Here is a 25,311-nt window from a genome sequence, read left to right on the forward strand (position 1 = left end):
GTCTTCATATGCTGACACAGTGGGGGACGTGAAATTCAGTGGTAGTCAAATATCAATTCTGTGTGCCACCTGTTTTTGTCACAGTCAGCTCCTGCAATTCTTCAGTCTTAGCAGGAAAGCCAATGAAAATTCAGCTGTATAAATACTGCTTTCCCCATCCACATGGAGAAAGCCAACCCGAATTTGGCTTCCATGTCAGGATTGTTACTTCTTTCAGTATTGGAAGTAGAAGAATATTGTCAGACTTTCTTAATTTTTTTACTTTAGAGGTATTTGGAAAGTTGCAGAGGATATAAAGTCTCAGATGTAAAAAATTCTTTTTTATAGAGATTTTCAGTTATGTACGAGCACCTAATTCTGATATATGAACCACACAATCCTTTTGTCTTTATTGGAGTTGTACGATGTGTACATCAGTGCAGAATTTACAATGGTAATTTTAAATTTATCATCCATGTAAGTTCTGAAATTGAGTGTTCTTTCATAGTACAGACTCAGCTCAGCTCAGAAGACAGTACCTGGCCACATGTGAATACCACAGGTTACTGAGTCTTACTTTACAAGACTCAGACAGCTAAAATATTTCATAGTCATGAGTAGTCTACACTTTCACAAATGTCATATTTCTGAAAACGTCAGAAGTGTTATTTCTCCTACTTTAAAATTCTGATCACATAAAATCTCAAAACATTTTCTGTCCTGCTTTGTACACTGACGTACATGCAAAGATCCCATCAGTTTAAAACCATGCCACACAGGTTAGAAAAAAAGTGATGGGAGACTAGTTTTCCTTTGAGAAAAATCATAATATCATGCAACAATACTGGCAGGCTCTCACTCAGCCTTTGTCTGTCCCTGAAGGCAGTGACCTATGTACTTGCAAACATCTGTAAAATTCATCCAGACGCCTCATTGTTAGGTGTGTCTCCTTTCCATTACTACAATACCTTCCTTCCAACAAATATTTGTCAATAAAATAATTTCGTAAAGCAGAATTGCTTCTCAAGTTCTGTAAGGTATACTCCTTGTGTATTGTTCTACTGAAGGTCAGAAGACTCTCACTTGAACTTTATTGTGCCAAGGTTTATGTTTAGATAATATGTTGTGCAAGAAATAAAATATTTGTAGAGAGATCATGAGAGCACTTTAATGTTTATAAAGTCAGATTTAACTCCTATGTTATAGGAACTATTCTATTTTCACAGTAGAAGCTCTTTTTTCTGTATTAATCTTTGCCATACTAATTAGGTTAATTAGGTCTACGCAGGCTAAGAGAATAGTTCATAAGTCATATTTGTAATACTGGATTTTAAAGTGATTACCTGTTCTTGGAGAGAAGTTTTCAGAAATAATTCAGATCTTTACTTGGCATTTCTAAGTATGCTAGCTACTTCATATTCAATGCAGGGTTTTTTTTTTTTTGTTTTGTTTTATTTTCCTTTTGTGGCCACTCAAAGCTGCTTAGAGAATGCCAAAAAGATGGAGTCTGTTGTTTATAGAGTGAGGTGGGGCTTCTCTGTGTGAGGCATGAATGAAGCCAGAGGAAGGCTGTTCAGAAGAGTTAACTGTCAGCAGAACCGCAGCCACAGAGGGGACTCTGACACAGGGTCAAATGAATTAGTGTTGTTGGCATTTTTTATCAATTCAAAATATTATCATTTACACAAGGAATGTCTGACGGATGGTAAAGAAATTTGAGGCAGAAGGTGGAAGGGAAAGATGTAATGAATAGAGAGGAAAGTTCTAAAACAGATGATACATGATTACTAGTGTCCAAACAGTCAGCAAAACATACTGGCTGATAGCTGCCAAAGGCAGCTGGTTATTGAGTAATGAGTGGCCGGGTTCATCTGCTTGCTACACTGCACTATCCCTGAAGCATGCAGTGGGGATCAGAGAAGAGAAGGTTGCAGGAATTAGTGTTGCTCTAGCAACAAGCCAGGAGAGAGAACCACCAAGCAATTCTGGGTGGACTCCACCGTCCCTCATTGCTATTCCTTTTCTATCACTGCTGAACTTTTGCTCTGAAAATAGCAAAGAAAACAATAACAGGATTAAGAACAATGAGAGACTATTAAGTCACATGCCAGTGGTTTACAGCCTATGACATTTTTTTTCCACTGGTGCAATGTTAGATTTCATTTTGGCAGTGGTTTTGTGCTTTTTATGTATAATACTTCAGAGTTAAGCACATGACCTAAGTGAAAAAGGGGTGCTTCCCAATTGCTGCCTGGGAAGTAAAGTAGCACGGTCCACTTTGTTACCATCTGTTCATAGCTTTTGATTTAGTTCTCCTGCCTGAATCTTTGTAATTTAGAGAGAGACCCCTTTTCTGCTCCGGAACAAGAATTAAAGCCTCAGTTGCCAAACCATGCTTCATGCTTCCTGGGTATATGAACCCATAGAGAGCAGCTAGTAATCAGTGAGCAAAGAACAGTAATGAGCTAAGCTCTTTTATGAACCATAATTCTGGGAGGGCTAACGTGAAAAGACTGCATAGCAATAGGCATTGGGGACTAACCCACAGATGACTGGTAGTCCCATAATCCTGAGACTGCTCTAGCACTGTAGGAAGGCAGCAGCCTTTAAAGTTAGCTACTTAAATTGTCCAAGAGGATCTCACGTTTTCATAGATCACATTCAGTTTCCTGTTCTTATAATTTTACTTGTTTCCCAAATCACTGAGGCATCTTGACAGTATTACCTAAGGGTACATGTAAAAACTATTCTGTCAGCTGTGGAGTTGATTAATAGTTGTTCTACTGTGGTTCTTTACTGTGATTATGCAAGTCAGTAGACATGTAATTTCTTTCAACCCTTGAAGTCACTTTGCATATACTGATAATAATTATAATTTACTGATCCAGCTTTGATTTCAGCTATTTTAGTCTTATTTTCATCTACATCGATGTGTGACATAAACATTTAGACACCTTGGTAACGTGATTAAAAATGATGCTTGCAACGTATCAACTACTCGTTCATATCAGATGCCTATATGCAAAATTCAGTCCATTTGCACATGCAAAAGATATTAAAGGTCTCCGGTATGTAATGCTGCCAGTTGTCTTTCAGAACCCATTACCCTTCATGTCCACATCACACATGTGTGTCAGTTAATCAAGGGGTGGCATTCTGCCTCTGAATGGACTGCCATAGGAGCCTGCTACAAGTCAGCTCTGCCCTTTGCACAAATTTATATGGAGTTAATTGCCCTCACTTACAGAATGACTAGATTGATCCCTTGTGCTATCAGAATCAATCCCTCTGCAGTCATTACCTCCAGATGTGGGGAGAAAGGCAAGGAGAAGTGCCTGAATCCATAAGATTTGTTTAACTGCAACAGGTCTGACTTGGAAAGTCAAGGCCTGGCCTACATCAGCGTGGGCACTCAGAGCTGTTCTTGAAGGTAATAGTGAAAGCAGTCTGGATGTGATGCTACTCAACACTAAATATTGCAGAATCCTGTCTGTCTTAGATTAGATTCCCCGAATGTATAGATCCTTTGACTTTTAACTGTTTCTGCCTCATTCCTGCTTCTGAATGTGATAATGTTCTCTCATCTGAAAGGATTGCAACATCCTCTATGGAATTTGCTTTAGCAGAAGGTTGGACTTGATGATCCCCAGAGGTCCTTTCCAACTGCTCTGATTCTGTGATTCTGTAATTGTGTGATTGTTATGAAAATGGACTAATAATAACTGTGAAGATATAGATAGAATCAAAATACATGCCAAAGCAATGAATAATTCTGTTCTCAGACAGAATTTGACAAGTGGTGAGTCAATAATACATGAGGCCACACACAGAAATAATAATAGTAAAGAAAAAGGAAAATTGAATACTGATTAAGATAGCAATCAAATGGAAAATATATCGTAGTTGTATAATTAGACAGCAAGTCATAACAGATAGGCACATACAGACTGATTTATAGCTGCACAATAAATCTTATATCTGTCATTTTTTAAAGTGCCTGATTTCAGCTGTGATTTAATGTTGTGTTTTGACCATTTACTGTTCTATAGCTCTAAAGCTACAACTGTTTTTTTTTTCAGCAGGATACATAATTAGCTATGAGGATGTGACATGTATAAACAGACATTTGGAAAGTAATTCAGATAGTAATGTAACGTTATCTGAAATGAAATTAGAACTGACAACGCTGTAGTTCCCATCTATCCCTTCTGCACGAGAACTATAAATCATCTGCTGTGGTATACTGAAAACTCTTGACAGTTCCCCGTCTGGAGACTGACTCCATAGCGTATGTTCTGCCCACTGCTGCAGCTTCCTGATCTTTAGCAGGGATGATATCAGGAATGGTAGGTGGGAGCTGGTAGGATCTACTTAAAATTAAAACATTAAAACATTAAAAAAGCCTCTAATTATTTTAGTACCATTGCTTAGGATTTTTGACATGTTCAGAGTAAAGTTAATCCTTGCCCTTAATTCTCTCAGCAGGTGTTAACAGTAACATATCGATGCATTAACAAGCCTTTATTTTCTTCTTACACTCTGCCATAGAAGCAAGTGATAACATTTTACGTTACTTATAAAGAAAGCCTTAGTTTCTTACTTAGTCAAGACTGCAAGATTCAGACATAATTTAAATCTATTCTTCATGTTAAAGTAAAATAGAAATAAGATAGAGCAGCTATCCACATATTGTTCAGATGAGTTAAAGAGCAGAACCCTATACTTTGGCTTCTTACCCTCTCCCCCTAAGGAATAAAAGAAATACACTTTAGGTAGAGTCAAAGGACCCTATGAAGCACAGTTTGGGCATGTTCCTATAGCTGAAATCTATGGGCTAGCAACAGAGTACCTAGATGTCAATGAGTTTTCAAAAAATATTTACCTGATCTGAGACTCAGTTTGACTGAGGGATCTCTCTCTCACTGACTTTTAAATTATTATTCCCTTCACTCCTTTACAGTTCAGCTAATTACGATTTTTCACCATTCTAAAAAAATGAATGAAAGATGATCAAAGGAGAAATACAGCTTATTCCTAACCAAGAGTTCTCCCACATGGACTCAGAATATTCACACCCTTGTCCTGCTTTTCCTTTGTAGCTCTTAATTAATTACATGTAAAATAGAGAAATGTGCAGCAGTGGCTGAATCTATCTGCTGTCCTTAGATTCTCATCCTTAAAACACTTAGGAATAGTGGGGAAAGTGGGCCAGTGCTACTTTAGAATTGCAACCCTCTCAGCTTGAGTGGACCTATATGTGTAAAAAATTTTGAGTATATTTGTGGATAATTGCCAGCATGCAAGCACAGCAATAAATTTATTGATGAACTTAATTTTTTTTAAGCTGCCTCAGAACATCAGATACTAGGCATAGCCCTCAGCTGTCCTGCATGGTTGAGGCACAATAAGCAGTCAGGAGCAATGAAATCTCTTTTATTGCGTATTACATGCACTGTTCATTTCACAGATATTATAACTCATACATGTGTGTTTATGATAGCTGCTGAGTAACACAGGTAACAAAGGTTTAAAAAATAAATTCAGACATGAGTACAAACTGGAAGAAAATACAAAGCTATTTTTATGAAATGCACCCAGATATAACTGTGATTGTTGTTATTACAATTCAGATGATATAAATAGAGCTTTGCTGTTTCAGTTGAAAAACCCCAAAAGCTGGATTTCAGATAAGCAATCCCAACCAAGCAAAATCTTTGTTAGTAAGTACATTACTGTTTATATCTTGCATCTCTTTTTCCTTACATCTCAGATTTCGTCTTTGTCTTAAGTTCATAATTTGTTGGCTTTTTGTTTTGTCACAGGAGATACAAAGTTTTTCCTGTTCTACTCTAGTTGTTTCCATTGCACTGATTATTTGACATGCTTGGAAACACTGATTATCTCCCAAAACATCTTTGGTGATTGTAATAACTCTATTTTTTTATTTATTTATTTTTAAGTCAAATCTGAAAAGATAAGGTGTTTGAAATTCATTCAGTAATAAGTTTCTTAAAAATTAGACTTCAAAGCATAGATTCTCTTTTGGTTTACATAGGTTACTCATAGCAAGTTACTCATAAAACATATTGTGAGTACTGGAAAATCCCTAACTCCACCTCATTAACCATTAAGAAGCTACAGTAGTTCAGGACTTAATCAAAGGTTAATTAAAATCAGTGGGAGTCTTTCTATGTCTTTGGATCAAATGGTCAAAAGCTTACTACTTTTTTTATATTGCAAATCTCTCCAAGGAGCATGCATAAAAAACCGTGTTCCTTCCTGTCTTGTAACTTTTTTGGATTGCCCTGATGTTTTTTCTGGATTACATGCAGAAGAGTCAAAATAGCTGAGTGGTAATACAAAATTTCCACACTAATTGAAATCAAAACTCTCATAGTGCTTCTTTTGGCTGGTAATGGTGGCTCTTCCTATACTATTTACTCCTAGATAGAAATTTTCCAGTTCTTCAAAAGAAGAGACTGCGTGACGTAATATCAGACCAGGCAAATGTCCCAAATGTCAATGAAATATGTAGATCTATGCTTTCAGTTATCTCTAAGAAAAATGGTGGTATTTATATTTAATGGCAACTCAATACAGAACTGTTGTCGGCAACTGACAGTACAATACAATACGAAACAAAACGGAACGGATACAGAATACAGAACGAATACAGAAACTGAACGGAAGCACAGGTGTTGTGATTAGGTACAACAACTTAAGTAACAACTGGTTTATAAGTAACTTTCAGGCTAAGATAGAATGTGAGTGCCATCTGAAGAGTGTACCACAAATGTGTTTTATCCAGGATTGCAGTAAGTAGAGCTGATATAAAAACTGATACTTTCTCTATTAACTACATGCCTGCAATTTCCTCTGAGTAATAACGTGGAATAGTAACTAGATGCTTTTGGATTATATAAAATGAGACCATAAAGGAGATAAACATTCTCTCTATTCTTAGTTTGTAATTAGGTTCTACTGTAAAGTATAGGGAATTGGTCTAGTTTCTTAATGTCTCCAATTTATTAATGAATATTTAATGATACAAACACATTGCAAAAGATCCATCAGGAGAGACCATTATCCTGACAGAAAACTGGTTACAAGTTTCTCCACTGCTAGTCCCAAAGCAGATTAACAGAGTGAGAGGCAGTGGTGAGGAGTGCTAGCAGATGCCCTGATTCGAGACAACTCACTTGTGCATTCCAACTGAATATCTTTTCATGATTCCCTGCTGATATTTAAAGTCAGCTATTTGAGAAACCCTGCGTTCCTTTGAATCTCTTTGGTGAGAAGATACTAAATGAACTTATCCTTCAATGTAGTAACACACCATATCTTTTTAAATATGGTGGCTAATTGTAATTATCTCATACACCAACAGTTAACACAGATCTGCCCTTGCCCACAGAAAGGTCAAATTCAACATTTGCTACAATAGCTGATTAACATCTTTATTAAATTGGCACATATTCCAGTATGAACAAGACAGGATAGCACAGCACACTCTGTTCTTCCTAGACTGAACACTTACCTGACAATGAACTATGCTCTGGGGCAATTAAGTTGTTGTCCCTTTGTTAAATGGCAATAAGCCTCAGCCTATGTTTTCATATCAAGAATTCATTATGTGCTTATTACACTTAAAATGCCTGAATGACAGTTAATATACTACAAGGTTACAGCCAGCTTTGCCTCTAGGTGTTTTCTACACCTAATTTTGCACAGCATACATATGCAAATGAAATTGTTCAAATAGCATAATGCTGCCCATCTGGTTCAGTCAATAATGTCCTTAATTCTTGCTACAACAGAATGTTCCCAAAAGGTTTACATGTGGTTTATCCTGATTATAATTATGCTTTGTTTGAGAGGGGAAGGAAAATCTCTCAAATAAATTAATGTGCAGGGAGCAATAGAGAAGAACCTAGCAATGTATATATTGTTGTATGGTCTAAAAGCTGAAGCAGGCATCTTAAAATTGTACAAATACTACCAACACCCAAACAGCTCTGCAAGAAAATGGTAATGAGTTCTTTGACCTTGTTCGAACACGCAAGGAAAATGAGGTTTGCTAAGAAGATATTCAAGTTTTACTCAGTGAAATCAGCAGCTTTTTTCAGCAATAGCAGTGGCCATTGGCAAGTTTAACTTCTAGCACAGCCAAAGTAAACAATAGCATGTGACCTTGATAACTGTTTTGCAAGATCTGGGGAAACTGAATTTGCTGGAGGTGAAACAATTGCAGTGTGAAGAGTTGGGCTATTGTGTGAGAACAGGCGTCCAGCTGCTCCAGCTGATCCTTCCCATCCAGTCTGTGCAGGGCCAGGTCAACGCCTCTCTGGAGGGTGAGAGTGGACAAGCATAGAATCAGAGGAAGAAAGTTGCAAGGAAGAAGCACCTAGCTCCTGTCAAGGAGGTAGGTGCATAGAAAGAAGAGGCCAAGGAGGAAGAAGCAAGGAAGGCAGGTGGAATTTTCCTCGTCCTGTTAACTGAAGGCACGATGGTGAGTGTGTCGAGAAATTACACGACGCCTCAGAACTTCTCTGGTCTTTCTCTTTCTTCTTGCTATAGTCTCACTTCTTTCCACAGACTGATATGATTTTTCAGTCATCCTTCCTATTTAGTGCCCTGCAGACTCATTTCCAGTTTCTCTTTCCTGCTTTCAATCACTTCTAAATAACAAAATCATCAAAAATACCTCCCAAGCCCTTCCACTTCTTTTCTCCACCACTCCAGAACCTGAGATTGATTTTTCTATTTGTTGCTGGTCAGTTGTGAGCTTCTGAGACTCCAGAAAAGTCTTATTTCTGACTCCCACCAGGTGCCTATTCTGGCCTGAAAACAAAACTGTTGATCGCATTCCTCCTCTGGAATTCAATAAGTCAGGGCATTTAAACAGACAGAACCCCAGCACATAGCATCACACTTTGATCTGTTGCCATACGCCTATATATAAAATATACCAAGGCCCCAGTATGTGCTTTTAATATCCACTCCCACTCTTGGACTGTGGTTTCCAGTTATTCTGAAACAATATTACTGGAAGGATCTTCTGAGCAAAGATCAAGACGCAGTACAGAGAGCAGTCAGAGTGACAGTATTTCAGGGTCAGCTGGCTGTCTCCCAACAGACGGTGTTTTGTTTTCTCTCACTGGAAACTTCCCCATGCAGACTAACAGCGTCTTGCAGTGTTAATTTAGCCAAAAATCAAAAGTAAGATACATATTCCAAAAACACACAGGCTACACAATTAGTTTCAAAGTGTGAAATGCATTTCCTGATTAGTTATGTGATGTGTAAATAACTGCTTCATGTCACTTTGGTTATGTAATTTTGACTAGACCGACATATCAAAGCTACTTCACTTGTTTGCTTTGCATTTTCCTCTTGGCCATGGATGAGGTATGCAGCTATTAAAGAGAACACATGCATGATACAGCATGGGTCAGAATACTCAAGAGTATATAAATTTTGGACAGCCAGGAATTCAAGAACTGTATTTCGTGTTCAGAGTGATAGTCTGCCTACTGTAAAGATGAGTGAATACAGCTCAGTTACTGGGAAGAACTCCGAAGCAAATGCAAAGGGCAAATAATCAATGTCTTGCTCTTGTTGAAAGTACAAGGAATAAAGCTATTGTTTTTGTCAGGAAAATTATTTGGGTCTTCAAGGCAAGTGCTTGGACCTTTGCAAACAGAGACTTACTGCTTTTCCTGAGACAGTCCAGTCTTGCAATGGAATACATGTTCTTATTATTGCTATAATTTGCAGAGACTATTCTGAGGATACCAATATTACTTATAAGTAGCTTTCTGCACATAATTTCAGAAGAAGCACCCATTCATACTTGCAGGAATCATCCCCAGGGATCTCTTTTCACTTACACTCATGCTATCAGAATAATTTCTTAATCTGTGATCCAAAACATACAGTGGGAATTTAAGCCATTGATTTCCAAAAGGAAGATGAAGCGAAACACCTACTTGATATTCTGTTTCTGTAAACACTTGAACTAAGGTCTACTTGTAACTGAACTGCATACTTAAGCATCTGTTGAATCAGCTTTTGTAAGGCTGTAAGGTATTTAAAAGTCTGCTGCATTCAACCTTTACTATACATTATAACCTTAGAAAAGACACCTAAGGAAGCTTGTTTCAACACAAACCACCCTAACTTTCTCACATAAATGGGCCCAGTGCTGAAACCACTTTATATGAAATAAAGCATCTGTAGAGTAGACAATAGTCAACCAGTCTGCTTTATGGGGAAAACAATATAACTAGTACTGAATACCTCCAGTTACATTTCAAAGGCACTAACTGTACATGAGTAGTTGGTGTGAAGGTAAAGGTAGTTACAAAAATACATAAGCGGAAGCTCCCAAACCTAGAAGGCCTGGAACTTCAAATACATTTTTATTACCTTCAATTCAAGTTATTTCTACAATATGGATGCCATCCGTATTTGTATATGTGAGCTGGAAGCCAAGGAGTCAGATAAATGATTTGAAAAAGCAAACTGTTTACATAAAAGTCCCAGTACAGAGATACATGTAAAGCTGAAAGTAAATGCCCTCTGTTACACAAATTTGCTTTCCTGCTAAGTGACATGTTTCTAGTATGCTGCTATTTTCTTAATATTTCAGTTTAAAGTTACATCTACTGTACTAGTGGGGAAGCACGAACTTGATTCACGTGGATTCATTTGGCATGTCCCTTCTTCAAACTTCAGATGCACAGAATTATACCTATAAAACCATACCTTAGGAACAGTTGCAATTGAGACAAATCATTTGGAGCTAAACGATTTCCAAGACTTTCTAAGTATCTTGCTGATTTTAATTCACAGTATCTAATTTTTTCACACTACATGTTTTTTTGGTTGGTTTATGGTTGTTCTTCATTTTTCCCCCTCCTCAGAAATTAGTACGTTGGCCCATATTTCCTTATACTACTTTCCTTGTACTTTTGTGCTAAATGGAAATTCTCTCAAATGTCATGCAGTTGATATAACCTTTTCCACTTTCCTTGTCTGCTAAAAGTATTTGAGTTATAATCCTTTTTGTAAACAAATCTGATCAGTGCAGGATTCTCCTTCTGGACTGATAGAATTCAAGGCTTGTTACTTCCTGTGGGCCTCAAATCTACAGCTAAGATTTGTTTCCAGATTCTTATGCTCTGATATTGCTTTTCAATCCTGTTTCAGCTGTATGCTGATGGGCATGCTTAGGTATCAATTGCATACTTTAATTAATAGTAGAAATACTACAAAGCATTTAAACAGTTTAATCAGTAGTACCCCAGGATATGCTTTAAAGAAACACAAGAGCTTCTAAGGATACACTACACAGCAAACTGCAGGTTTAATCATGACTTGTTTTCACATGCCTGCAAAGCTTCAATTAGTTAACATGAATTACAAAATGAAAGCATTATTCTTGTATGAAGTGGTAACTGGAGTTCAAACTCTAACATAAGTATTACTATGCCATAATTTCTCTTCTAACATATGTTACATACATTAGCTCAGTCTTCATTTCTTCCATAGAGATACATATCAACAAATTACCTCTTGCTTACATTTAAGTCTCCCCAGAGAGCAAGCTAAAATATAGAAACATCCACAACTTTGTATACTATGTTCATTATTTCTGAGGAGAGATGAAATGGTCATTTCCATTGATAGACATAAACTTGGCTGAGCACATCCTCAATAAATGCTATATTTTGACTGCATAAAAAATTAAGTTGTATGAGTTCATAGGCACGTTGGTTTTTCTCAAACATGCAATTCATAAGGATGCAGTGTTAAGGATCTATGATACTGGCCATGATAGGGCCAGGGCCAGATCACTGGACATTCACACCAATATGGTGAACAGCAAAATGGCGTTTATTACCAGTGAGCTCTAGCTTATATACCCTATGTGCTTCGTCTACGCCCGTAAAGCATGTGTCATACATCCATCACAGAGCAGGGGAGGTCCTGCCGCGTCACACCCCGACATCGCCTCGTTAATGCCTACTCCTGATGTCACATCCCAATCTCGACGCCAGACACCTAATACAGTATCTGCAACATAAGGAAGATGCAAAACTAAAATATACAAGGTGGGTCAACACGTTGAATGTAAGTTTGAAATACAGGGTCATAAGCAAAATGCAATTCATTTTGCTTCTGAACTGCTTGTTCAGTCAATTGCTTTAACACTTCATATTTCTTCTCACCAATTCATACATGTCCTTAATCTTGCTCTTTTATAGTGAAGAAGACTGATACTAGCAACAGTCAGATCTATGTTCCAAGTCCTTGCACAGCTTTAGCTAAAGAACTGCACTCCTTCAGGCTGGCAGACCTGCAGATCTATCATATAGATCAGGATGCATTGTCTTTTACACCTTCACAAGACTTTGGTTTGAGGAGGTCTGAGAAACATGAATTTGCTAAGATGAAATGGGAAGATGGAAGGTCTTAAGAATTAGATTCCAAACCAGTCCATGTGCTAGTCTGAGACTCGCAATACTTTTTCTCAAGCGATGCTAGAGATAAATATGGAACACAATGTTAGTTCTGGCCTTGAAGATAACTAAGTTCTCTTCATGTTGTCAAAATCAAAGGCAAAAGCCACAGATAATATTTGAGCAAAGATCATGGTGTCACTGCATTATTTCAATTGATTTATCCAGTAAAACAGCAAAACAGTTCCAGCATAAGATATAAATATTTGTATGCTCTGTAGATAATATTTGTACTGGAAAAATATATTGCACACCTTATTCAGAACTGCAATCCTCATGAAAACTGATGTTGCAAAAAGTCCAAATGCCGTGTTCATCTCAGAAAGCCAGGCATTATTTAGCTGCTGTTGTCACTGCTGAAACACACTGCCCATTGCCTCTTTGTGCTCACATCCACTTTGCTTTCCACAGATGTACAGGAAGTGTTGATGAATGTCAGTGGACACACTTCTTTTCAGCATGGAGGAATTCAGTGACACACCTTTGCTTCATACGCACTTCCATGTCAGACACCATTCTATCAGGCTGCCCCTGTACTGCCATCTGTCACACAGCAACAAAATGTGCTGGGGTACTGGTGGGAAGGTTTAGCCCTTACTGTCATACCACCAACATCTGCTTCTGATGTTGTAGGCCAACACCATGAAACAGGAGGCGTTACTTTCAGAGCCACCCTCATATTAGTGATCCAATCACTTTTATGACATTTCTGTGTTTAGAGTTCGCCAATTGCTAGTGCTATAACTCCTTGATTTTGGCACATGGCAATCCCAGGTTAAGAAGTTCAAACTCACTGAATTGCACTGACAAATAAATGTTGTGCTCAGCACTTCACAGGGACAAACCCTAATTACAGTCCTTGATCTATTTATTTATTTATTTATGTTGTGCAGCCTTTCTGGGAATACAGTCTGTTACAGGGTTTAACCAAATACACTTGTACTCCTGTGAAGAAGATTACTCTTTTTTTTTTTTTTGGGGGGGGGGGGGGGGGAGGGGCGACTAGTTCTTGCAATCTGCCCTATGATCTTTTGCACCATGAAAACAAAAAAAAACAACAACAAAAACCCAAAACAACAACAACAAAAAACCATAAATCATGGTAAATCAAGGTAACTTCTACCCTGCCATGTTATTTCTTTCTGACAAGCCTCATCATGAAGATAGCTAACACTGAGTTTATTATATAACACCCCCTCCCTGGAGTTGTTCAGTGCCAGGCTGGATGGAGTTTTGAGCAGCCTGGTCCAGTAGGAGGTCCCTGCCTATAGCAGGGGGTTAGAACTAGGTGATCTTAAAGGTTCTTTCCAACCCAAACCATTCTACGACTCTGTTACAAAACTCAACATCTTCCTAGATGAAATATGTCCTACGGGACTCACTAGAAATACCTCAGCAACAATGATTACTGCATAGGCAAAAAAAAAAAAAAAAAGACAGAATTTCACTTATGTTCTATTGTTTAATATTATTCTTCTCTTTAAGTCATAAAATGAACATGCTGTAAACCTGCACAATGGCCAGAGCACTTGTTTGTTTACACTAAAGAGAATGACTAACATAAGCTCAGGCTTGGCTTGTTTTCATCAGATCTCCAGGATTTGCAGTGTATACATGATAATGCTTCTGATTTTATAAGCTGATGTTCTGTTCAGCTCATGTACAGTTGCTTGTAAGCTAGAAGGAAAACTGCACATATAAAATAGTCATTAGGAAGTAAATATTTTTCTTTGTGTATAAATGTATTGCATCTTCATAGTCAAATTTGAGATATCAGAATTGTACAAGACAAAAAGGTCTTGTACTTCACTCTCACCAGATCAAAATCAGTGCTTATTAAAACACTCAAATATTTATGTAAGCCTCACTCACAAGAATTCTACAATTTCTAGTAGATATGTCTCTCAGTGCCCAAACATCCCTACTGTTGAAGTGTTTTCCAGTGTCTGACCTAAATTTCACATGCTGCAACATAAGCCAAACACTTTCTTTACCCACTACTACATTCTTTGTGGCAACTGCCTTAATACAGATTCTATTTTCCTCTCAAACAGCTCTAGAAGAAAGAACTCCCAGTCATTGCACATTCCTCTACTAGCATAAGCAGCACTTCAGAAAGTCTCTACTTGTTCCTTCTGTTCTCCTTTAGGTTCTCCTCTAGTCATATATAGTTGGGTCCTAAAGTGACAGTTCTCAGAAGTGACATATTACTGAGGAAGAAAGGGTTTTAAAGGGAAAACACACAAAAAATTTATTTGACACAAAACAAAACAAAACAAACAAACAAAAAAATGCAGTGACAAAGGATAGATACAGTTTGATTTTGTAATGCTATTGAGGGGCCTCCTCCAGCTACCTCTGTTCAGCCTGTAGTTCCCACTGTCAAAAGGTCATCTTGTGATCAGCAGAAAGTTCCCAGTAGTGGCCATGACTATAAGGAAAACACTCAGAGCAGTGAATAGCAGTAAGGGCCAGACCTGTATCCCTTCTTCCACTCTCCAGGTATTAAAATGCTAAAATGAGCAGATAGCTTAAAGAAATGCAAAGAATCTTTTTTTTTTTTCCACATCAAACACTATCAGAAAGTGAATTACTTATTAACAAGGCCTCCCTGCCTTTTGAGCAGGACAGGGTGAAACACCTTATCAATACATTGATGCTAACTGAATGTTGTGACTGAACCTTTCTTGTGATGTTGCAACATCACAAGAAATCAGAGCAGAAATTGCTGACCTCCTCCTCCACTCGTTACTAAATCTAGGCCATCTACTCACTAATATCCTTATAAACATGCATTCCTGATTGCTCTTGAATCCTCATTTATTCATTCATTCCCCTTTCCTTGCTATCTGCTTCTGCAGTGCATTTTATTACACTTTTTATTTTCTAAATCATTTTATCCAATAGTCTTTCAATTTCCCATTCCGCAGTCATATCAGAAGTCACTGTCTGTTTCTCTGCAGAAACAAATGTTACTTGCTGGTGCTAAAGAGTTGTGGAAAAGCCTACAGGTCCGATGTTCAGATTCCATTATAGGATATTAAAGTTGCTGCAAGTGGTAGGGAAAATAATGCTTTATGGTCAATTTCTTACCTGCATACATCAATTTTTATCAAAAGCATGTATACTGGCAGATTCTGTTGAATGCAGTTGAGCTGTTTTGGCCCCGCTAGAAAAGCTTGTTTCTGGAAGTTAATAACAAAACTCCTGTTTGTTCTCATTGGGAATAAGTAATTATTTGCAAGCTTGATTACTCTTTACTCAGTACCACATTAGCTCAGAGAGGTTGAAAGGTCCTTCACGCTGCACCACCCCCCTCCCGGTGGGAGCAGACTACAGCATCAGGAGTGGCAGTGCCAAAGAAAGACATCTGATTCGCATGGCACCTGCTCCACTGCTGCCTGACACTAGAAGCACAAAGAAAACAAGGGTACAAGTCTTCAATGCTAAAGTTTGCAGGGGCCTGCAGTCCTGTTTCCAGGTGGCCCTAAGATGAGGTATCTTGCTTTCACTAGTACTACTCAGTACTAAGCCTTCAGCCTCACACACAGTTCTTTTCAAAGATAGCTAACAGCTCTGTGCCTTATCGAGACCGGTGGTCTTGGCTGTGCTGTTAACATCACTACAGTCGTATGCTCCAAAGTCTCAGCTGACCACAAGATGCAGCCATACCCCACTCCAGCGGGCAGCCAGGAGCTGGCACCTCACTGTGCTGCACGTGCAGCGGAGCACTGCGGTGTGAGGCAGCGCGGTGCCCGCTGCCCTGACATCGGAATGCTAGCGCGCCAGGCTGGAGGCCACCATCTGCCCCGCCATTCTCTGTGGAACAAGCAGGACACAGCGGCCGTTCAGTGAACTCAGAGCTCACTTCCAAGCATCAGCCGAAGGCTGCGAGTACAGCAGGCGCTCCTTCCCCACGTGGCCTTGCGCTCTCTGGAGCGCGGTTGTGTTTGACATCCGGGGCTCGGGTGTTTACCTACAAGAGGTATGGACACGTGGGTTTGCCATTTCGAAGCGATTAAAACTGCTCCTGCGCTGAGCGGAACGAGGCTGTCGCGCCGTGCCGAGCCCGCAGAGCGCTGCCTTCTCTGCCACCTCTGCTGCGTTTGGCTCCGCGCCTACGCCTACGCCTCTGAAGAGAAAGTAAAGTCAGAGCGACACGAGGCGTCCGAGCCCGCACGCCTTCCTGCGCCGCAGGAGTCTCGAGCAGACAACTCTCAGCCGGGGAGCAAGATGACAGAGAACGCTAAGAGGTGCCACCTGCACTTGCGGCAATCAGGCCGTCCCGCAAAAACCTCCCGCACCCCTAACGGCGGCAACAGCAAGGCATGGTCCTGGCACGGTCCTGTCCTGGCACGGCACGGCACGGCACGGCACGGCACGGCACGGCACGGCACGCCCCCCCCCCGCCCTCCCGGCAGCGCCAAGCCTCCGCCCCGTGCCTACGCCTTTAAGAGCTTCCTGCGGCGCCCCCACGTGTGCGATCAGCTGATCGCGACGTCGCGCGGGGCGGGGGCTCCGGCCGCTGCTGCCGAGCGGCGGGGCGCTGCGGGCGCGGGGCTGGGGTTGGTTGCGCCGCCGCTGTGCGCCCTCCCTCCCTCCCTCTCGTTTCCTTCCCTCCTACCGAGCCCTCCGCGCGCGCAGGAGCAGCGGCTGTGACAGCGCCGCCGTGCAGCGCCGGCGCCCCCACAGCCTCCCCCCGCTCTCGGGGCGCCGGCAGCAGAGCCCCCCCGGCTCCGTACCTGGCGGCTTTAGCCGAACCCCCTCGCGCCCTTCCTTCCCGGCGGGCAGGAAGCGCCGTTCCCCGGCACAGGGGCGCGCTGTCAGCGGGCGGGCGGCTCCGCGGAGCTCCTCGGCGGTACATGGATTACCTGGTAGGTCCCCCCGCCCGCGGAGTGCGGCCTGCCCGCGGGGTGGGCGCGTCCGCCGGGGCGTGCAGCCGGCCGCTCATTTGGCCGCTATTACATCGCTAACGCCGTGACCCGGGCCGCGGCTGCGCTACTAAATGCACGGGCGCGGGGCACGCTTGAATGGGCTAAATTGTCACCGCGGGCACAGCGGCGTTTATGGCTCCTTAATGAAGATTGGCCTTACCGGCCGCCGAGATCCTATCGGGCTCAACGCCGGCGGGGTCGCAGCGAGGGGCGGCGGCCTCCCGCCAGCGCTGCACCTGCGGACAGCGGGGCGCCGCGCGCCGGGACGGCCCCGCGCCGGGTGCGGGGAGTGGCGGGTGAGGTGCGCGCCCAGGGCTGCCCCGCGCCGGCAGGGCCGTGTGCTTTCCCTTCCTTGATGATGAGCCGTTGTAGCTTAGAATTGCTCAGGGATGTTCTGTTGCACCGACAGCTTCTCTGTGCTTTCCTTCCTGAGTGTGTGTAGCAGAGCTGAAGGTGAGCCCTGCCTGGCAGGCAGGCTGCTCTTTAAGAACCTGGTTAATGAAACACTGATAATAAACTCTGTGCACCAAGGGCAGCCTTGCAGCTCCTTTTGGGCTTGGTCCTGTTCCTTGGATTTTTCCTTTATAACTTATGTCCAGATGGAACTGGCTGTAGTGTACTGTTTGCAGCGCTTATGTTAATCTTTGTGGCTGCCACCTGCTGAGTGGATGCCCAGCTACCTCAAAACCTTATCTTTAATAAGACTTAGTCATGGGGAGTGCATTTTGTTCACTGGAGGGAGGCAGGTTCTGAGTATCTCTGCATTTTTTCCCTTACTCTTTTTATCCTGTTTGACCTCTTCCATTTTCTTTTCCTTGCTGTTTTGCGGGCTTTTTTAGTGCTACCTCTTAGTTAAATAAGTAAATAAGAAAATGCAGCATAACTGTGGTCTGAGCCTTCATGCAGTCCTTGTTTCATGCTTCTGTTGTATTAGGGAATGTCTGTGGGGTAAGACTTACCCCAGGCCTGATATATCTTGTAGTGCCGTGTGAGATGTAGGGGCTTTGCTACAAATGTAGGAGTTGCTACAAAATCAGCTTTTTTTATAAAAAGAAGTAAAACATTGGGAATGACAGCTCAAGCGAGCTGCTAGCAGGCCACCAACTGTGGCCAGGGTTAACATCACTTCTTCTGGAGCAGGAGGACTCCCTTACATCTTTGGCATGCTTGCTGCAACTCCATGCTTGCTGCCATCCACGCAGTTGTAAATCAGAACAGAAAAGAAATCTGGAAGGCTTTCATTCTTGTGATGTGTACTACTTGGAAAGAAAACAACCTGTTTAGCAGTATTTCTCATGCAGTTGTGCAGAGGTCTTTTCTTTCCAGTTCTCATTTTCACCAACTGTAGGAGATTGGTCCTCCTTCCTTTCTCTGTTAATGGTAGTAAATGGAAAGTTTGTGATATGCAGAAGGTGCGGGCACTTAGGAGATTCTACTCTGACAGAAGGATATGGTGGAGTGAGTGAGGAACACAGTTCTTTGCGACCCTGGGGGCCCATAGGGCTCCTACAGAATACCTGTTGCTCTGATGGGCCCACTTTTCATGCAAGACCTGCAGTTGCAGCAAGGACACTAACCTTTAGGTGTGGAACCTACATATCCTGGTTACTTTCATGAAAGTAAAAGTGTGTTAAAGTTTTGAGTTATCGAGCTTTAGGCATTCATGTTGGTGTCTTTGACCTGTGTGGGCTTCAGCTGCTGTACAGAACGTCTGTTGTGCATGCAATGGGAAGAACTAACATGTTGAAGCCTTAGAGGCTCTCTCTGCTTATGCTGAGGAGCACCCAGCGGAGCAGAGAGCTGCTCTTTCTATGTGCAGGAAGACAGTTTGGTTGGCCAGACAGGGAGCTCAGCAGAAGAAGGCTGGGACAGCTGAGGTCAGAGTTGCTGCAGCATGGGCTTTGGGGTTGCGCCCTCTCAGCATGGAGTTTGCCCGCAGCTGTCACTTCCCTTACTAATGTAGGATGCTCCTGGTGTCTCAGGATGAGGCCGCTCTAGTGGAGGATTTGTTCTTTAAGGAACTGCTTCCAAGAAGCACTGAATGGATGAAGTACTGGTATTAGGTGAGCATCTTCTGCTGTGCCTGGTTTGGCTTTGCATTGTAATGGAGCAGTCTATAGTAGCTGATAGAAGTGCTCGTTTTATTTTTTTTATCGATCTAATCACAGTGTTAGGAGTGGTATTTTTTGTGTTCTTATTTTAATAGGCATAGATGAGCCAAGTCCAGCTTTCAGAAGAAAAACCAGCTTCGCTCATTTAAAGGTGAACTCCTTTAAAACATCCTATGTGAATGCAGCTGCATCAGTATACAGCAGCTATGGTTTTGTGACTATGTAATCCTGTAGTGTGTCTGCAACCATCTTCTACTTCATTCTTGCTGCTCTGTGTCCGGAAGAATTACAGTGCATACACAGTCTTGTGTTGGCTGGCCTATGTTCTGTAGACTATGCTTAATTTATGGCATTATGTCATGATGCATCTTGTGAAAAGTATGGCTTGTAACCACGCTTGCTGTGTTTGCTTAGAGACCCTATGGGGAAATAGTGGCAGTGCTTCAGTTTTCATGGGTAGTGCAGATCTTAAGCTGATGAGCAGACTTTCACAATACAGTTCTTTAGTGGCATCCTCTGCATTAGATAATGATCTTACACTAAACAATTGCATGTATCAGCCTGATCTGTGATGAGCCTTTAAGAGCTGCTTTAGAGGATGATGTAGCAATTTGAATTGGTGTGAACGGAGGTGGGGGAAAGTTTTTATCTTGCCCTGAGAGTTTGTAAGATGTGTAAGTTGCTGTAACAGAAAAGAAGAGCACAATAACACTACTTGAGAGAGCTCAATTCTCAGCTACAAAACACTGTTTTTCAACACAGCCACCTCTGTCAGCTATGCGTTTTTGACCGTGATGAGCAGAGGCCCACATGCCATGCTCGTAAAAATCTGCATGGCCAGTCAGAATTGTCTTTCACATCACTGTTGCCACTGCTGAACTGCCTCCCTGTACTCACATCCACCGTCTGGTGTCCACAAATGTTCAGCAAGCATCAGTGCATGTCAGTGGGTGCCATTTTTTCCACATGGAGGACTTCAGTGATACACCTTTGCTCTGTATGCACTTCCATGTCAGACACCACTTTGCCAGACTGCCCCTCTGCTGCCATCTGTCCCACGGCAACGACGCGGAACGGGATGTTGGTGGGAAGGTTCAACCTCTACTGCTGCACCACCAACATCTGCCTCTGACGTTGTGGGCCTACACCATCATACAGGAGGCATTACTTTTGGTGCAGCCTTCATCAACAGAAATAGGAACAGAGTGACTTTTTTTTTTTATCTCTGTTTCAATATGAACTCTTAAAATTTGTCTATGCAATGGACAATCCAAAGCACATGCAACTAATACAACCAAACAAACATGAAATTCCCTTGTAGCCTCTCCTTTCTCCTCTCCTTCACTGCCAGGATATCACTATCAATTTTCATTTATGAGACTCGTTATTGACAGGGTGCTGAAAGATCACTTCATTCTTAATTGCTTCAAAGTCTTGCATCTGTGTTACATATGAAATCAAATAATGGAAGACTAGACAGTAGTTGCTAGTAAGAATGTGGAAAACAGATGCTTCTTCAATCAAAAGTCTCCAAGTTGCAGCCAGGGGGAAAAAAGAAAAAAAAAATGAAAAAAAGAAAATAAAACAGAAACCAAGAAAGATTTGCAAACTAGCCTCCCCCATATTAAAAATTCCTGGTGACTCGTGGATACCACCTTTCTTCCTCAAACTCTCCCATGCTAAAAGTAAATAAAGTCCTATGAATAAGTAGTTCTTCCATTGCTCCACTAAAAGCATAAAAAGCAAAGTACTGCACAAAGACACGTGGTCTTCCCACTGCTTGTCCTCATATGCAAAGCCACAGGGTGAGACTGGGTCTAAATATAAGACTACTAGTCAGCTAACCTTCCTGGTTCATGCCTCTTTCTCAGCTAGCAGGAAGATACTTACATCCTCATGCCAGGTATCAGTACAGTCACTTTACCAGATGACCAGACAGCCAAAAGAAAATTTCTGTATCCTGAGGAGCTTCAGTGTGAAATGAGCAAATTGCTTGTTCAATTATAATACTGAATACCCTATTGGTATTGGTATGGTCCCCAGAGATAGTAAGACTGCAAGTCTTACTCTGCAAGTTTGCACTTCAGAAAGTTTTGATGCACACTAATTGGAAAAAAGGCTAAACCAACATAACCCAAAATAGTGAGTCAAAAACAAAACAAGCGCAAGTACCAAAGGTATTCTCTCCTTATTTGAGAGTTATAAGGATCCATATTCATGCTTTTAAGTCTGAAACTAAAAATATTTCCTTTGCTAATGGAAGGCCAATATGCTCACGTAATCACAAAACTTCAGAATTCAGGCTTTCACAGAAGCAGCATCACAAGCTGGCAGTATTTAAAAACAGGAGCTGATAATACTGATGGCAAGCCAAAATTGCTAATCAGCATGGAATATGAGGAAGAATATTCTGTCCTTACTAAATATAGACTTTCTCACTTCATGAAAGCTTTTATTTATGACTTTTTGTTAAAATAATCACCATGCTGCCTCTAACCAGGAGCTCTAACTTAAGAGCTTAGGAGCAGCATTCTGCAGAGTAACATTGGGTCCAACCCATATTGAGCCTTCGGAATAACTCACAAGGAAAAGGTAGGGCTATTTGTAACAAAGAGACAAGCACATTTTCAGCAACTGGAACACATTCTTTGACGTAATATCATCTACCACTCTAATTCAATCCTCATCACGGAACATGCAAGATGGTAAAGTAATTTGATTTTATATGTTCTAATTCGCTTGCTTCTTCAGTGTGTTTCATTCTAAACAGAATGAAATTTCTAGAGCTGCAATACTTCTGTTATTTCAGTCTCGTAATTGGGATAATAATCACATTAATTCTTCTGTGTTCCCAAGGTAGCTGTGTCAAATTTCAGCCTTCCCAATAGCAACTCTTGAAACAAAAGTTTATGTGGAGAATTCGGTAATGCTTCCTATCGCAGGCTGAGATAATACAACACTTCTATCATTATCTGCAAAGAAATTGTGCATCTCTTCTGCTCGCTCATCTGTCTTCAGTCACTTGATTTCTGCTCAGCTATGTCACTGATATTTTTATTACTCGTATTTATGTGGCTGAGAACATTTTCAATTCAGCAAAAGCTGTTATCAATACCAAGAAGAAACATTTATTCTTTTACAGCACTTCTTCCAGGTCTTCAGCCAGATCAGGTTCTTGAATTCCCAAACTTACCCAAATCAGAAGCATGCTCATTCAGAGGAAGCTTTCTTCCAGCATGAATTCCATTCACCACTCCCAGATAATTTAGATTTGAATGCTATGCCTTGTAGAGCTGAAACACCAACAGAAACCTAGCCAAAACAACTGTTTTGGGTTATGAGCTCCAAAACTTGTTTGGGGCTTCTATCTACTCAGCTTTGTTGATGCAGAAAATAATTAGAAGGAGCAATCATCCCACTTCCAGACTCAGTGGCCCCAGCTACGTATACAACAGCAAGCAGTACTGCCTAGCAAGGGCACTGAACTGAAGACAACACATTTACACTACATACATCTGGCATTTTAGTTCAGACTAGTTCTGACCTGGTCCTGCAGACTTAAAACAACTTGAGCACATCTTCCAACCTGGTTTCACCTGAAAAAAACCTCAAGTTCATGTGATCATTCTGCAACGCAAACCCACATAAAGCAGGGATGAGTAAAGTCAAAAGTCCGAATCCGATCCTAAAACCAAGACAGCTGTGTGCACCCTGTACATTAGTTGATCTTTCATATATAAGTTGACATCTATTCTGCATTAAGCTGTACCTTAATTCTGAAAGAATTATCAGACAGACCCCTCATACTTGTGCCTAACCAGCTTTCCAAACTGAAGTAGGGATGAGACCCTAACATCTAAGCCAATGTGCACTACACTGAGAGTAATTTCAGTAATGATTATCTGATGAATGAGCCAACAGACAACCCAATAATACTGATAATGATGTGACAGAAGACAAAAATTGTTATGATGAGAGGGGAGTTTAGCATGCATTAAGAGCTAAAGGTGCCATAGACTTTTGTTGCTCATGCAGTAGGTGACAGGTGCAACAGCTGTATGTGCTAAGAACAAAAAGCTGCGAGCACCCAAATGAACATCTTCCCCTTCTTCCTTTCTCAAGAAAAGGAACAGCAGCTACACAGCTGATGAATTCTCAGTGGAAAAAGCACTCAAATCTTCCAGCAGACAATTACATCATGCCATTTGTAGAATATAAAAGAATGTTTTTCAAGGCCTGTAACTATCAAATAACAGGCAACAGCAGCGGTCAGAGCAGATCTGAAATACACCAGAAATACAGGATGGATCACAACCAGCTGATCTCACCATTTTGCAAATCAAGTCTGTTCCGGGTCCAATTAAGTAAAAGGGAAGATCTCAAGGTGGACTTACAAGTATAGAGTCATAGAATGGCCTGGGTTGAAAAGGATCACGATTGTCTAGTTTCAACCCCCTGCTATGGGCAGGGTCACCAGCCACCAGACCAGGCTGCCCAGAGCCACATCCAGCCTGGCCTTGAATGCCTCCAAGGATGGGCCATCCACAACTTCCTTGGGCAACCTGTTCAGTGCGTCACCACCCTCTAAGTAAAAAACTTGTTCCTAATATCTAACCTCAACCTCCCCTGTCTCAATTTAAAACCATTCCCCCTTGTCCTGTTACTATCCACCCCCATGAACAAGGAAAGTAAAGTTGCTCAGAAACAATTTTTTATTTTTCATTTTTTAAATCTGCTATTGTTCAAAGCACCAGTTTGGTATATGTTGCTGACCACACCAAAAGAAGCAGGACTGCTTGAACTCTAACTATCTAGACCTTCAGTTAAGAACATGCAGAAACAAGAAATTCTGAAGTCGCTTCAAGGTCTGCTCACATAAAACTTGTAAATTAAGTTCCATTTAGTCAGAACCCATCTGTGCATGCATAACAGAGATAAAACTGTTCAGTACAGCTAGCAAATGTACAAAGAATAAAAAAAAAGTGCTTTTTAAAAAAAACATTAAAAAGTCCCCAACAAAGCAACAAGATCGTGCTAAGAAGATTGCACAGCCTTCTCAAAACTCATGCTTAACTTCAGTGATGAAAAAAGACACTGAAGTCAATACAGCTGTTCACACAAGTGTTATCTTCAGTTTCAGATAGGAATATACTACACAGTATAGGATTCATTTTAAGGAAAAGTCTTCGTATTAAAAATGATAAGGGCAAAAAAACATCCAGAAGGTTATCAAGTTTATGAGGACTGCACCAAAAGTAATGCCTCCTGTATAATGGTGTAGGCCCACAACGTCAGAGGCAGATGTTGGTGGTGCAGCAGTAGAGGTTGAACCTTCCCGCCGACATCCCGTTCCGCGTCGTTGCCGTGGGACAGATGGCAGCAGAGGGGCAGTCTGGCAAAGTGGTGTCTGACATGGAAGTGCATACAGAGCAAAGGTGTATCACTGAAGTCCTCCATGTGGAAAAAATGGCACCCACTGACATGCACTGATGCTTGCTGAACATTTGTGGACACCAGACGGTGGATGTGAGTACAGGGAGGCAGTTCAGCAGTGGCAACAGTGATGTGAAAGACAATTCTGACTGGCCATGCAGATTTTTACGAGCATGGCATGTGGGCCTCTGCTCATCACGGTCAAAAACGCATAGCTGACAGAGGTGGCTGTGTTGAAAAACAGTGTTTTGTAGCTGAGAATACAGATACATGGGTAGGCCCTAAAGTAACAATGGTGTTCAGGTAGAGGAAAGAGGATCTTTTTTAAAA

At 41.3% G+C, this 25,311-nt stretch overlaps 1 protein-coding gene and 1 long non-coding RNA gene across 6 annotated transcripts in view; one reads left to right on the top strand and one right to left on the bottom strand.

The window, feature by feature from the left end:
• Positions 1 to 8,251: 8,251 nt before the first annotated feature.
• ARL15 (ADP ribosylation factor like GTPase 15) overlaps positions 8,252 to 25,311 on the top strand; it is a 231,155-nt gene continuing 214,095 nt past the window's right edge. For 2 of the 5 annotated variants that reach the window (XM_052670238.1, XM_052670239.1), the window contains exon 1: positions 17,009 to 17,377. Coding sequence is in view for 2 of the 5 variants with exons in the window: in XM_052670236.1 (XP_052526196.1) it covers positions 17,366 to 17,377 (12 nt within the window). In the remaining 3 variants the exon portion in view is untranslated. Of the gene's footprint in view, positions 8,489 to 16,987; positions 17,378 to 25,311 lie in introns of those variants that run through there. The other 3 variants (XM_052670237.1, XM_052670236.1, XM_052670233.1) reach the window with 3 other exon arrangements.
• On the bottom strand, positions 14,729 to 16,862 carry LOC128074422 (uncharacterized). The gene is made up of 2 exons (XR_008203193.1): positions 16,770 to 16,862; positions 14,729 to 16,635 (listed from the first exon to the last, which is right to left on the bottom strand). It is a non-coding gene; the product is annotated as an uncharacterized LOC128074422 (long non-coding RNA).

The sequence above is a fragment of the Tympanuchus pallidicinctus genome, unplaced genomic scaffold (assembly GCF_026119805.1).
Source record: "Tympanuchus pallidicinctus isolate F22 unplaced genomic scaffold, pur_lepc_1.0 scaffold9, whole genome shotgun sequence".
In the NCBI taxonomy this organism is placed as follows: Eukaryota; Metazoa; Chordata; class Aves; order Galliformes; family Phasianidae; genus Tympanuchus; species Tympanuchus pallidicinctus.